Source organism: Bombyx mandarina, chromosome 17 (genome assembly GCF_030267445.1).
Source record: "Bombyx mandarina strain Sakado chromosome 17, ASM3026744v2".
Classification (NCBI taxonomy): Eukaryota; Metazoa; Arthropoda; class Insecta; order Lepidoptera; family Bombycidae; genus Bombyx; species Bombyx mandarina.
In genome coordinates this window covers 16600331-16616203 of record NC_143223.1, presented here as the reverse complement: position 1 = coordinate 16616203, position 15873 = coordinate 16600331, and the positions used below count along the sequence as shown (strand labels likewise).

Sequence of the window (15873 nt, the reverse complement as noted above, 5' to 3'; positions counted from 1 at the left end):
TGAGGGTCCTTATTAGTAGGTACAACCATAATCCTGCAACTTCAAATCTCTGAACGTTGCTGACTACTAAAATTATGGAGATCTTAAAGTCTTGCTAGTTTTCAATTGTAAAAATAACCTAAAGTCTTAAACAAGTGTATATAACCTGTGTGCCTTACACATCTGTTAAGTCTTGTTGTTAAATTATAAACATGAAAACATTTGATCATTGTTGCTCTATACAATGTATCGTTTGCCTCAGTAGCATTGTGTAGCACGTAGCATTATGTATTATGTAAATCTAAATAATGACAAATCACCTGGTTTGATTTTGCAGGAAAGTTCTTCAAGTGACACAAAGTTCTTAGATGTAATCTTCCGTAGGTATGAGTGGAATGACATGTGTTTAATGTTATGTTCCTTTAAGTATTCTTCGTCCCAAGGTTCTAACGGGGTACAGTGAACGCATTTGCCATTAAGATTATGTCGACATCTGAAATGAGGAATTATATCTTCATCCATTACATTGGATACATCATATTATGGAACAGTGAAGGCTATTTGGTTGAAGCGACATTTTTGCAACTTTACAGGAGTCATTTCAAGTTCAAAATTTGGAAAAAATATCATGACAAAAAAATCTTCAGCTGTTTGAATGGAGTAGTTTAAGTTTAATTTTTTTATTGCTTAGATGTGTGGATGAGCTCACAGCCCACCTGGTGTTTTTTTTTTTTTTTTTTTTATTGATGCACTAAACAAATTACAACCAAAGAAATTATAAGTTTAAATGTTTAACATAACAATCTGGATTGCAATTCAAAACAGGTGCATACAGAAATTTTTTTACAACTGAACAGATGCCTAAATACAATGTATACATACTCACATACGCTCACACTCACACACACACACACACACACACAGCCGCACGCACACACACTCACACACATATGTAAGTTACTATCTGATTAAATTAGATCTAATGTATTATTAACTGGACAATATTAATTATTTGAGAATATGTTTAACTAATTTACAATATTTATAAAAATTACTCTCAAATATATCAAGATCAGTGTTGTCACTTGCCAACTCATTATAATGTCGTGCCATTCTAACAATGGGATTAAAGTATGAGATGTTTTTTTTGTGAACTTCAAGTGCAAAAAGATTAGTGCAATGTGATCTACGCGCAGTATATCTGGTATTAAAAGATATTTGCGAAATTAAATCACTTGAATTTATTATATAATGTATGATTTTGTACAAATAGACTAAGTCAAAGTATTTACGACGAAGAGATAAAGATTCAATTTTGAATTGGGTTAGTCTATATTCATAATTAAGATTATTTCGACCTGGTTTCAAACGGTAAGCTAATATCCTAAGACATTTTTTCTGCACTCTTTCAATATCATCTATATGAACTTTATAATACGGAGACCATATTGGTGTAGCATATTCCAAGAGACTTCTCACAAGTGAAAAAAATAAGTATAATACCGAATGAGGATTCTTGAAGTCTTTGCTTGATCTGAGAACGAAACCTAAAAGTTGATTAGCTTTAGAAGTTATATATTGATAATGTGAACGGAATGAAAGTTTCTCATCAAAGATAATACCTAAATCTTTAGCGACAACGGACCTATTTAAGACACTATTGTTCAACTATTGTTAGTGGTTACTGAAGCCCATAGACATTCATAATGTAAATGCGCCACCCACCTTGAGATATAAGTTCTAAGGTCTCAGTATTGTTTAATTAATACCAAATAAAAGACACCTTTAATTACAGATACATGTCGAGTAATAAGCAAAATGTCGCTTAAACCAAATAGCTTTTCATCCCTCTATATTAACAACAAATAAATAATAATAAGTATAGGTTTTTAATCCCAAAAATACTATATTATCGAGTGACATTGTTATATACCACAATTAAACTAAAGGAAGTATATCTGACCTTTTGACCTTTTGATCTGACTTTTCTGAAGTTGGTTGGTTGGTTGAAAGTATAAAGATGTTTTATTAAATTTTATTCAATTTTTAATCGCTTGGTTGGTCAATACAGTACAGATTATTGAGAAAATAACTGTTTTTTTTTTCATTTCATACATTTAATATACATATATGTATAATACTTGTTAATATAGAAAATAAAACTTCAGAAATAGTTTATTTTATGCAATGTGCATCTTGACCATTTAAATACTTTGATGTGAAAATGTAACAAAAAAACATACCTTTATAATATCAATTATTTAATTATAATTAAAAAAAAACATTTTAGAGTTGACTGATCATGTCAGAAGACTATGCCACTATTAATAATTTAAGATGTTGAATGCCATGACGACCATGCAACCCACCGGTGGGCGTAGCGTGCTATACCATTCGGGCCAAGACCAAATCAGGGAATTAGTAATTTTTATCAACTTGAGATTTTCATTAAAAAACCTGTAAAATGCGATAATTTGCACGGAAGATAAAAATCAGTGACTTCTACTGTCTAGCCTGTCCTTCTTCAAACGAGGCTTGTGGAGAGTATAAAGCGGTAGGCAGTGGCTTGGCTCTACCCCTGGCATTGTTGAAGCCCATGGGCGACGGTAACCACTCACCATTAGGTGGGCCGTATGCTCATCTGCTTACAAGGACAATAAAAAAAAAAGCCTTTAAGATATTTTAAAAGGTAAAGGTATAACCTTCATAAAAACTACAACTTTCTATTAGATGTGAAAACCAAGGAATTCGGTTCAACTAAAGGGCCCTGTGAGTCACTTCCATGCATATTCTGTTTGATAGCTGCAATCTGTAGCTTGTAGGAAGCGTTTACGTTAGAACCCTCATACGGCTCACAGGTAACCCTCAAGGCCCGAACAGTTCAGTGAGATAAAGTTTACCAGTGAGCACCGTGGTCTGAATGAAAATACTCGATTTTTCACGTGGCGTTCAACAAGTTTATAAAAATGTTAAAGAATATAGTAAAATACTTACAATTTTTCATCCCTCTGTCTTTCAATTAAACCAGAAACTTTGTACAATTGCAAATCTACTTCATCTTCCTCTGGAGCACCAGGAGGTGGGGGGGGTATTGGTAATGTGACTTTAGACGTGGAAGGACCTGGCTCTGATAACTGAACTGGTCTGGAACTTTCACTGAGGGGTTTCCGGTGGGTCTGTAAAATAGAAAATATAAGAAATGAATATAATGTTTGTGAAAAAACAATACTGGAGAGAAATTATTTTTAATCCTAAAAATATCCAGGCCGTTGACTATAAAATGTATTGATTAGATATTATATTTCACAAGCTGCTTTTCACTTGTCATTTATTTAGATTACGGATTCCCAAAGTAGTTGAGATAAGTTTACCAGTAGTTACCATTAATAAAAATTAATTTTGGGGGTCTACAAGGTCTAACAATCTACCCAAGTTCTACACAAGTTCTTATTTGAAGATCTACACAAGCTCTTATTTGAAAATTTTCAAAATACTGTATAAGTTATACATGTATCAACTTGTAAGAATGACTAAAATTTTAGTAAGAATTATCATTGTTGTACTTTGTTCTATTTCCTGAATTTTATGCATATTTATTATGTTAAATTATGATGAGTAAATGATTTCAAGTTTACTTAATACTTATTTTTTTTAAATTGATAAGTATTTTGTAAAGTAATTTTGGTATAGGAGTCTGAGCTATGAGTTCATTTTGAAAAATGTCACCCTAGGTCTATAAGACTGCTCCCTGTGTTTGGAAGTGAATATTATTATCAATGTAATAGATATAGATGAAATGAAATATCTGTAAAAATAGTATGTTTGCGGTAGGCAGCGGCTTAGCTCTGCCCCCAGCATTGCTGAAGTCCATGGGCGACGGTAACCACTCACCATCAGGTGGGCCATGCGCCTTTTTTATTGCCTACAAGGGCAATAAAAAAATCAAAATAATATTTAAATTCCATTCCAAGGGTATTCCTCTTATACTATTTTAAAATTAAAAAGAAGCAAAAAGGGGCATTTATTCATGAGTGCAGGGCCATTAATAAATACCACTGACACTGTCAATTACTAATTTCTATAACATTATTTGCTATTATTTTACCGAACCATAAGTAACAATTATTATAGAACAAAAAATATTGATACAGTTGAAATGACTTGAATTCTAAAGCCAGGTTGATTCTAATTCTAAAACCATATTTTATTAGTTATTCAAGATGCCTTTAGCTTCTACATCAGAATAGAACGGAATGAAGTCAAATCACCTCTGAGCTTGTGGAAGACTGTTCAAAGAGTACAGCACCATTGACTGGATTCAAGTATATCATGTCGCCATGACACAGTCCACAATCTCGCAGCTGTCTCGATTTGCTGGATGTGATTTCTTCCTTGCGCTGTCTGTCCTTGTGCAGAGTGAATGCGAAAGAGTTCAGATTCAGAGCTTCGTATATTCGCTCGAATAGATGCGCCGTCACATCGGAGTCCAGCACCTCCACTCGCGCTGTACCTTCGGGTGACTGAACTCGCAATAGCTGGAAAACAAACGACAAGCCTGATCAACAATGAAAATAATTATTATGTCCGTTTAAGGCAAGCAATCTATTATACTTTTTCCCATATTACAATTAAGAATGATTAAAATATTCTGTTGTGAATTATTTACTTGTAAAAACCGAACCAAAAACATTAAAATAATTGAAGACATGTCAAACTAATCAACAGTAAACTCGAAATTTCTATGACTTGAAGTCTCAGATTTTTTCACTGAAACAGGCATCTAATTCTCGAGAAGACAGGCTCATATGCTATGTGAGGTAATTCAGTACCATTTTTTGTGATCTAGACATCTTCTCATCAACATAAAACTGCAAAACACTCAACAAAGCACTGACATAACAAATTTGACAAATCTTTGAAATCTTGTATTCCAAATACAGTGAAAAATATGTATAACGTCAATAAAAATATATCTCTGTTTAACTCGTTAAAGCGTAGAACCACAAAAACCTGTATGCTAGAAATAATTTCAGATTGTTCTACTTTTTCCGACTTTGGAACATAAACAATGACAGGACAAATATCACGCTTAAAATCGGATACACGAATAAATTAGCCAGTAGATCCAGTTTTCGATACATTTAAAATTAATTGTACCTACTTTTCTTCCAGAAAAAAAGACTGGTCGTGAGGTCTTGATTTCTTCTAAATTAATGTGAATAAAACTGCGTAGCAGCTAATAATAGTATTCTAATATTAATAAAAAATATATTCATATTGCGCCTTTGGAATTTTTGTTTTAGTTTTATAATAAAATAATTGAACGGTTAATATGTAGTAGAAAAGAAAGTGAGAAATTTTATATATATATAAAAGATAATGAAAGGTTGTATGATTATATGATATGAAGGTATGATTCTTTTTTTATTAAGTGTTGAGTATAAAGTTTTGTGAGGTTGTGTTTGTTATGAGTTGTCTTATGGTTTGTAAGTTGAGTTGAGTTTGACTGATTTAAGTGGGAATGGCAATACTAATTTGGAGTGTTGTTTTCTATGTTTATGTATCATGTTTATAGTGAATGAGGTTTAAACTTATTAGTAAGAGGTCCAGAAGGAGTTGAAAGTTTTAAAAGTTAAAGAGGTCGAGAAGGAGATTAAAGTTTTTAAGTGGACTTAAGGAAGTTAATTTTTATTTTTATTTTTTATTGCCTAGATGGGTGGACGAGCTCACAGCCCACATGGTGTTAAGTGGTTACTGGAGCCCACAGACATCCACGACGTAAATGCGCCACCCACCTTGAGATATAAGTTCTAAGGTCTCAAGTATAGTTACACCTGTTGCCCCACCCTTCAAACTGAAACTCATTACTGCTTCACGGCAGAAATAGGCAGGGTGGTGTTACCTGCCCGCGCGGACTCCCAAGAGGTCCTACCACCAGTAATTACGCAAATTATAATTATGCGGGTTTCATTTTTATTACACGATGTTATTCCTTCACTGTGGGAGTCAATCGTGAACATTTGTTGAGTACGTATTTCATTAGAAAAATTGGTACTCGCCTGGGATTCGAACACCGGTGCATCGCTCAACACGAATGCACCGGACGTCTGATCCCTTAGGCCACGATGACTTCATGTTGTGAGTAGTCGAGAAGGAGTTAAAGGTTATTATAGTTAGACGTTTTTATGTATTGAGTAGTCGAGAAGAAGATAAAGGTTTTTTAGACGAACTTGAAGAGTTTATGTAGGGAGTCGAGAAGGAGTTTAAGACTATTATAGTTAATGATGTAGCGAGTCGAGAGGGAGGTTAAGGTTCCTAACGTTATAGATGAATGAAAGTACATGTTTGGTCGAATCGGAGTTGAACAAGTGAGAAAGGATTAAAGGTAGTGACATTAAAGTTGGTATTAAGTTTGAAAGGTTGAATTAATAGTCGTTGGTTGAATTGAGAGGGATTAAGTGGAAGTAATTGAATGTAAGTGGTTGTGAGATTTTAATGTATGTATGGAAGTAAGGTAGATATGTATGGAAGGTAATGTTTAACTTATGAAGGTCAGGTTGGTCAGTTATTTGTTTTTTGGTATATTGTATTCAATTATATACAGGGCGTTAAATGTGTGCAAGTGTTGAGGGGGTGTGTTGGAGTTTATCTTTATAAATCCCTAAGATGTCTAGTTGTGTGATGTAATAGTGTAAAAAGGGCTTGCAATATATATTAACCACGAAGCAGAGTGTTTTTAAAATAGCCCCTCACGTACAGAGCCCAATCCCCTCAAATTTAAACATCCATTTTTTTTCCGGGCCGTGGGCCGTACCTCCTACGAGGTCCCCGCGTCTAAGGGGCGCGCGGGGTATGTGGGACTTGACGATCTGCAAGGTGTTGGGCCAGACCGCGGGCCCAAGGAATTTTAGGGCCCACCCACTGAACGACTCCCCTGCACTCTTCGCCCAAGCGTCCGATCCCCTCCGAGTTCAGAACCCGGATGAGGTAGGGGGGTTACCGCGGTCAACACTGCAACCAGACAGCGCAGCTCACCCTAAGGATGCCCAGCCGACGGAGTCTTCGAGGCGAATCGAAGGCTCTGAAACGTCGGCCGTCTCGGTACGGCAGCCCGTCGGGCCACCCAGACGGTTCCGCCTGTCGCGTCGGGACGCGATACACCGCCAACCGGTTGCTCTTTCGTATCTCTTTGGCGGCGCGCTAGAGTGCTGGTAGCGCGGCACGCGGCTTCTACCTCCTCAGATCGCCCCTTGACCTTCACCGGGGGGAAGCCGCCATCTACAGGGGCCGGGACGTACGGGCGTAATCCCTCCTCCGGCCCCCGGCTTGATGGCGACGGATCGGTGCGGAAAGGGAAGAGCTCTCTCGTTCCGCCGCCTCCTTCTGGGATATGGTGGACTCGCAGAAGTCGAACATCGCCTTCCATGACTCGTCGCTGCCGAACATCGCAGACACGACGCGCGGCAGCGAGAGGTCCTCTCCATATTTTACCCTCCAACAGAAACATTCTTTTTTTAGATTTCCACCACCATATCTCCACCCATATCTCCACCATTTTGAAAGTTTTCCAAAAAATTGAATTAATACAAAATTCCATATTGTATGGAGCCTGCATACAAAATATCTATATAAATATAATTTGTATAAAATATAAATATAAAATATACAAAATATAAATATAATTTGGCAGAAAATCGGTTTAGAATTGCGGGTTCTAGAGAATAACCTTACATCCACCGAACATATGAAACCATTTTTGCCCAAGCTGAAACTGAGACTCCTTGCTCGCTTGGTAAACTATTATTTTATGGTATTCACAAAGTAGGATCGTATATAAAAATACATCGTTAGCCGCGATTGAATAACTCATTTAGAAATTTTACCAATTAAATAGCCGGTAGTTAAACAAACATCGATTAAATGCTGATCTTAATTATTGATATCTAGTTTTGAGAAGCAGTGCTACCACTAATTGTAATAGTTTGAGTCAAGTTCATATCTCTAGACTTTTATCTCTTAGATTGTAGGTAGGTACTTTTTATTATTATCTATGACTTTTGACAAGTCAGCTAAAGAAATAGAAACAAGTTGAAAAAAAGGTAGGTAGGTACATACCTACCTTTAAATTAATTTCACATGTTTACTTCTTTAAAAATTATGTGTACTTATACGTTTACTTCAAATATTACTAAAATGCTAAAAGAAATTATATAAAAGTAGTAGTGTACCAACATTCGCAAACTTTGTAAAAATATATACTTAAAAATGTAATTTAATGAATATGCTGATTCTAATGTAGTGTGTAGTTAAGCACGTCTCGCAAAAAATCAATAACTAATATTGTGTAGATAATATTGAAATAATTTTTAATAAACAATGGAATAGAAGGGTATGTAACGGTATTTGTCTCAGTTGTCTACGGTTTAATTTTATTTAGAAATAGATGTTAGTTCCCGCTCGCGCAACGGGCTGCGCAGGCTTATCTTGTGCTGTTGCATCGCTGCATTCAATACGCGCATACAAATTGCAATCGATAAATCAGAATAAAATAATTTAGAACTAAAACAAATGTAGGTGTATATGTATCTTTACAAAACATACAAATTCCTAGTGAATTAGTATTTGTTGTGATTATTATAAAATTATATGTGAGATTGTAAATTCCCAATTTGATTTTTTTATATTTCTTTAAGCAGCGAATATTTCATATTGCGATAAGCAGTAGCATAGATAAAAGAGGTGTTCCATGTGTGTGAAAATGATTAGGATTTTCTATGCAATAGATCTAGATAAATAAATTGTGTGAAAATAGCATCAATATTACATGTAAAATGGCCCCATTACCACTACTCTATTAGATATTACCACAAATAAGTGTAAAAGGGGAAAGTTTCATCTCACCCTTTTTTTTCATTAACCTTGCATGCATACCGCCTACCTGATGATGAGTGGTTACTGTCGCTCAAGGACATCAATCATACTAGGGGCAGAGCCAAGCCTCTGTCTACTTTAGACTCCTATACTTACTAATATTTTTATATTTATTTTCTATTGCTTGTATGAGCTCACAACCCACCTGGTGTTAAGTGGTTACTGAAGCCCATAGACATCTACAACGTAAATGCCGCCACCCACCTTGGGATATGATTTCTAAGGTCCCAGTATAGTTACAACAGCTGCCCCATCCTTTAAACCGAAATGCATTACTGCTAAATGGCAGAAGTAGCACTGACATCATGTAGAAATATGGGCATTATTCTCTTGTTACTTCATAACTACTTCAACATTGAGTACAGTTGTAAACTTTTTGATTACTTTTTGAAGATTTTATGTTGGAATAACATAGGGTAAAATATAAAATAATAAAGTATTTTTATATTTTTTGTACTATAAATATTAGACATTAAATTTTGTTCTAAATTCATATTTTTATATAAACTTTAGAAAATGACATAAATCTACTTTTAGTCTGTTTGTGAGACAAATGAAAATTATAAAATAGATAAAAACAGTTTGTATAGGAAAAGTAAGTTAAAGATGATTTATGTGGATGGTTTAAAGTATGTATGAATGAAGAGTATGAAATATATTTGAGTATAGTATAATATATATTTCAATGTATAGCGTACTGGTGCATTTTGTTGCAGAACTATTTGCAAAGTAACATGGCTTCAGATACTTCAACTGTTGTTGAACTCTACATTTATGATCTGACACATGGGGTGGCTTCCTTATTGGCACCTACTATCATTGGTGAGTAGGATTCATTTTGATTTCATGTATAATTCTACTGTAAGCACTTCTTTTTTATCTATTGGTGGCACACCAGCTACATGCCGACTTAAGGTTAAATGGCTATTATAGCTTATGAAAAATGGATTAGAAGTTATTAAAATGCTTGGAAAACATCAGGATAATCAAAGCTGTACATATATTTCCCTAAAAACTGAACAATTTGATAATTTTTGTAACTTTGACTAGATTATAAAAGCAGAGAAGAGTGCAGTGTGCCTGATGGTAAGTGGTTGCCATTGCCATTTCATTAAAATGTAACATTATTTCATATAATGATTTTGATATTGTGTGATTTTGTTTTTGAATTTTGAATATCTTAATTTTCAAGTAAGTATTTAATATTTTAATATTTGTATGTATTTTACAAAATTTTGATTTTTTTTGTATATTTTAAAGGTGAGCATGATATGCCATATGCTTTGGATTCTTTTCCTGTTTTGTTTTATTATACCTTAGCAGTATCAGTCACTACAAAATACTTGATCCAACAAGGATATGCCTCATGGCTGCAGAAACTGAGAATGGAACTTCATTGTTGAACCGGGGGACAATTAGTGGCTTAATGATGTTCAGAAACACATCACCGTAGAATGTAATATGTCCAGGCAGTATGGACGAACCTTATTTAGATGTTGTCTGCTATAGTTGATAAGAGATGACAAGAAAATAATCTAAAAAACTCACTCTACGAATTGTTTGATAGTTATGTGGTTTTCAGACATTATGAATATTATTGAACAGTTTCTTACTACGAGTATTAGTTTTCGTCAGCTCTCAATATTTTCACAATCCACATAATCTAATTACTGTAGTTTTTTTATTTTATTTTATTGCTTAGATGGGTGGACGAGCTCTCAGCCCACCTGGTGTTAAGTGGTTACTGGAGCCCATAGACATCTAGAACGTAAATGCGCCACCCACCCTTAGATATAAGTCCCAAGGTCTCAAGTATAGTTACAACGGCTGCCTCACCCTTCAAACCGAAACGCATTACTGCTTCACGGCAGAAATATGCAGGATAGTGGTACCTATCCGTGCGGACTCAAAAGGCCCTACCACGAGTAATTACGCAAATTATAATTTTGCGGGTTTGATTTTTATTACACGATGTTATTCCTTCAACGTGGAAGTCAATCGTGAACATTTGTTCGTTTTTTGAAAATTGGTACCCGCTTGGTATTCGAACACCGGTGCATCGCTCAGTACGAATGCACCGGACGTCTTATCCTTTAGGCCACGACGACTTCAAAGTTTCTGTTAGTTTAAGAATCGAACCTATGATTTATGAGTTGATGAACTTAATCATGGAGAAGAGCTACTACAACGCATTGGCATTGGCATCAAGTACATCAGCCGGTGTTCTTTCTGTATCTTATAGGGGTGACAGATAACATACAAAGAGTGGTAAATAAATATGAAACAAAAACTGTAATAATCATCTCCAAAAAAAAAAACGTACAGAAACCACATTCACTGAAAATATAGCTTTCCTCTCGAGCAACCGGTATCTACAAAACAGACTGCAGCTGTAGCGAGCCTTGCCTGTCTGTATCAGCTCAGATAAATTAACAGAAAATATTAATTGATGGAAGGAAGTCTAGTTCACTTTGGTAAAACTGAATGCGGATTCGAAATGTTCTAAGAACACTGTCGCTACCGTGAGTATATAGTGCCGGGGCGCGGCTTCGTGTTCCACTAGTAATACACGTCACCAACCCACGGGAGAGGTATACCAGTCTGCCTGCTCCTCACATCCCAACCGTGACATGGCGCTCGTAACAGCGCTGAAATAACAGGAACTAACTAAAACTAAAAGTCTTGGATGAACTCGTTAAATAATAATATTTATAATTTTCTTTACGTTTCAATTTCAAATATGGTTTATAAGTTTTAATAGTCCATGAATTAAATATTTAGCTAACAAAAGCCGAACCTTGAGCGCTCGTAAGCACAGTACGTACGTTGCATAAGACCCGCTCCGGGTATTGATTACGATCAAGAATCGATCCTTGACTCCTGTACAGTAGCCAATCTCGCTGACCACCAGACTCCCGTCATGACTTACGCGAGTGTGGTGTTCGCTCACGCGGCCCGCACACACATAGACACCCTTCAATCTCTACAATCCCGCTTTTGCAGGTTAACCGTCGAAGCTCCGTGGTTCGTGAGGAACGTTGACCTACACGACGACCTGGGCCTCGAATCTATACAGAAATACATGAAGTCAGCGTCGGAACGGTACTTCGATAAGGCTATGCGTCATGATAATCGCCTTATCGTAGCCGCCGCTGACTACTCCCCGAATCCTGATCATGCAGGAGCCAGTCACCGTCGACGCCCTAGACACGTCCTTACGGATCCATCAGATCCATTAACCTTTGCACTAGACGCCTTCAGCTCTAGGAGCAGGCTTAGGAACCTCGGTAACCGTACTCGTCGAACTCGACAAAGAGTTCGCCGTGCAACCTAACCCATGAATCAGCTCGCTGAGTTTCTCGCCGGATCTTCTCAGCGGGTCGCGATTCCGATCCGGTAGTAGATTCATTCGCGAAGCAGCTACTCTTGAGTTGTTGGGTCTCCTTCGGAGGCGCTCGGGTGGCTGTTAGCAGGTCCCGCCCCACCTGGCTGAGCCTTTGCTCGCCCACCTGTCCTGGTGAAACTGGAAAGGCCTCCGGGCCACCAGTATTCCTTCAATCATAAAAAAAAAAAATGACCACCAGACAATTAGTGAACAAATAAATGATCGGTATAAAAACGACGGCACCTATCGTTACACCCGTCCTGAAAGTGTTTTTAGTCAAAATTACATTTCACACAGCCACCTCACAAAATACAAAATCGCTCTGTCAGTAGAGATGTTGTGGCGACCCCATTCCATACTTATTTGCTATGAGATTTGTTTCAAGGACTTGTGTTGTTGGTCCACTTACACACTAACGACACCTGCTTACTATTTCTGTGTTTTGGTTTATATCTTAAATTATATTTTCTCAATGCTAATTGCTCGAACTTGTATGCGAGTTTCTTAGACAAATCAATACACCGGACGACGAAAGGAGAGGCCGACTACGATGAAATCTTTGCGAGTCGATAGTCACTTTGATAGACAAAACTGGCGCGCCGACTTGGCTCACCAGTTGGGTCACTATTATACAAAATATAATCTGAACATTATATAGCTTTGTCTGTTTAAATATACATTTATCTCGAATTATGGATTATGTACCGCAGGCCGCGACGTGGAAGGCATATGGCACACAGCCATCGTGGCGTACGACAGGGAGTTCTTCTACGGGGCCAATGGCATCACCAGTTGCACTCCGGTAAGAGAATTCACATGTTCTTAAGGTGTGCCTTAACTTAATATAATACAATTACAATTTATAAGTATTTCTAAATTAAAATTTGTCACCAGCCCAGCGACATGTGTTCATCGCGTCGTGTCGTGTATGCGCGCTTAGGGACTTTGCACATACAGTTTGTGGACCAGCTCATGACCCCTCTGGTGTTAATTGGACACCAGACCTTTTTTTTGTTGTTTTGATGGAGTCCACAGACATATAAAAAGTAAATGCTGCCACCCAACTTGAGACATAAATTCTAAGGCCTTAGTTTTTACAGTACAACGGTTGCTCCACCTTCCCGAAACGCATTACTGCTTCATTCTGCGTCAACCCTGTCCCGCCGTCTCAATAGCCCCGACTGGTCGCGGGGTAGGGCGCCGGTTGTGAGCGACAGAAGTTTTTAGTGAGGTTCAACTCCCACATACGACGGCGATTTTCCTCGGTGGAAAAAACACTTATCCGTGCGGACTCACAAGAAGTCCTACCACCAGTAATTACGCAAATTATAATTTTGCGGGTTTGATTTTATTACACGATGCTATCCTTCAGAGTGCAAGTCAATCTAGAACATTTCTCAAGTAGATACTGTCCGCGCCCGAGCTCCGAGGATTTTTAAGGAATGTTGACGTAATGAGCTAGTGTTGTGTTTAGTCGATATTGCGCTATCGATACTAACAAATCTTAAGCCTCCGTGCGAGTGTAAATTATAAAATAGTTTTATGAGGGTATTATGTACTTGAAAAAAAAAAAAAAACAATTGATCACGTATGAATTTCATTTAATGAACTGATTTTTATTGAACAAAATGAACGTGAAATCTTATTAATTACTCTCGCAATCAGATTAACCAGTAGTTGAAGAATTTGATGTACTCTCCTCTTGATGTCACTCTCCTCACATACTTCAATAATAAATGATTCGACAACATCCTCCATTAAGCCATCCTTTTGCCAGTAATATTCCTCTAATGCTAAGACATGTTTATTATGCTAGTGCTCGCCATTCCTTTTTCATCAAATTAAATAGCTATTTGTGCAAACAAAAATACTTATAAGTGTAAGACTATTCATATTAGAAATAACACGTAATTAACACTGCTATCGCAAAATTAAAAACAACGAGTCGGTAAGCGTACTCTCACGTTAAGGTCAACACTAGTACTGGGAGAGTGCGGGGTATGAAGCGACGGTCGGGCGCGGTGCACGCCCGCCCGCTTCCTCAGCCCCCGAATCCTCGGAGCTCGCGCGCGAAGTATACGTATGTATTTCAACAGAAATATTAGTGCCTGCTTGCGAGATTCCAATACGAATTTACCGCGACTTCAAAAGAAAACTGATGGAAATCAGAAATCTTATAACATAATACATAGAGAGAGAGAGAGAGACAAAGTCTCAAATTTTTAACGGCTATTCCAATCGGACCGCATGTCTGCGTCGGGGTGTCTGTATCTACCAGCGCGACCGTTTTTTTTCCCGAACAGGGGCCGGACCTCATACGTGTCCCCGGCTCGCCGGCGACGGGTCGGTGCGGGGAGGGATGGGTTTCCCTTCTCTCGTTCCGCAGCCTTCTTCTCCGAGATGGTGGACTAGTAGAAGTCGAGCATCACCTTCCAAGACTCGTTCCTGCCCCAGCCACGCGGGGCAGTGCGTATCTATAGTATATTTGGATTTAGTCTCCATTTTAGATTTTGGACATTAAAACTTTTTATATAAATAGTTTTAAAGAAATTAATATTTGATCTCAGCTCACGGTGTCGTGATTAATGGCATCGCCATACGATACGTGTGATTAATTCTCACATCACTACCACCCACGTACTCGAAGCCCTTAGTGTAAATCAAACCGTATTTAACTCATATGTTGTAGGTACAAGAGACGTAGAATCACTACAAATGATCAGATTGGCAACCAACATGGAAAACATACGCCAAATACATGTTTCTGTATGCGATCTTTATATACATATAATATTGTGCTAATCATTAATTTTACTATTTTGTTTCACTTTTATGTGACGTACCTACACGTGTTACATAAACAAAGCCACGTTTCTTTGTCATCTTTGGGCCCCGAATTATCCCGAATAGCCAACACTTCTGACGGGTGAATAATCTCACATCCTACCTGCATACATTTAACCGGTGTTTACTTGTAACTTGTTCCACGGCACTGTGGGGTATACGACAAAGGGAAGATCTTCCATCGACCGGACGATATTGCTCGGCGGCAGACCGACGGTCCGAACGTTGTTTTTTTAACCTATGCTCATAGCCTTGAGAGGCTATTTCAGTTTCGCCCTAACGTATACGTGAGCTCTCAGGGTTCAAACCAGAAGTGTTGTAAACACTGGCCCTAGCAAGAGCAGTGCTTCGCAGAAACTACCACCGGATCGGAAAAGGCGACCGACTGAGTAGATCCGGCGAGAAACTCAGTGGGCTGTGTCAATGGGTTACAGAACGTTGTTGTTCGGAATTTGAATATAAGCAAACTTATCTTGAAAATGTCGTAAGCGAGATTCAGGCATCTGTCAACTATCTTGTGTTATATTATGGCTATCCGTCACAGCACAAAGGGGAAAAACTGTGTTGTTATTTTCGCACTGAATGTCCAGTATTTCCATAAAATAATTGTTAGTTAAATAAAGTGTTCTCCGGGGCGGCCGGACGCGACCCGTGGCGTGTACCGGCCGGAGTGGCACCACCCGCTTTGCCAGTGGAAGTAACAGAGAGAGGTCCCTCTACAGTGATTCCGTTGA

General features: G+C 37.7%; 2 protein-coding genes across 20 annotated transcripts in view; one reads left to right on the top strand and one right to left on the bottom strand.

Annotated features, from left to right (window-relative positions):
* Positions 1-5079, bottom strand: part of Npl4 (nuclear protein localization 4) — a 124160-nt gene extending 119081 nt beyond the window's left edge. For 7 of the 9 annotated variants that reach the window (XM_089734169.1, XM_089734164.1, XM_089734166.1 and 4 more), the window contains exons 1-4: positions 4646-4702; positions 4248-4514; positions 2974-3155; positions 300-472 (exon numbers count right to left, since the gene is read on the bottom strand). In XM_089734169.1, the coding sequence (XP_089590295.1) occupies positions 300-472; positions 2974-3155; positions 4248-4514; positions 4646-4687 (664 nt within the window). In that variant the 5' untranslated portion in view covers positions 4688-4702. Of the gene's footprint in view, positions 1-299; positions 473-2973; positions 3156-4247; positions 4515-4645; positions 4703-4808 lie in introns of those variants that run through there. The other 2 variants (XM_089734171.1, XM_089734172.1) reach the window with 1 other exon arrangement.
* A 2952-nt stretch (positions 5080-8031) lies between these two features.
* Positions 8032-15873, top strand: part of LOC114248698 (uncharacterized) — a 30906-nt gene continuing 23064 nt past the window's right edge. For 3 of the 11 annotated variants that reach the window (XM_089734162.1, XM_089734151.1, XM_089734156.1), the window contains exons 1-3: positions 8032-8368; positions 9627-9732; positions 13006-13097. In XM_089734162.1, the coding sequence (XP_089590288.1) occupies positions 9645-9732; positions 13006-13097 (180 nt within the window). In that variant the 5' untranslated portion in view covers positions 8032-8368; positions 9627-9644. Of the gene's footprint in view, positions 8369-8423; positions 8550-9626; positions 9733-13005; positions 13098-15873 lie in introns of those variants that run through there. The other 8 variants (XM_089734153.1, XM_089734159.1, XM_028182062.2 and 5 more) reach the window with 6 other exon arrangements.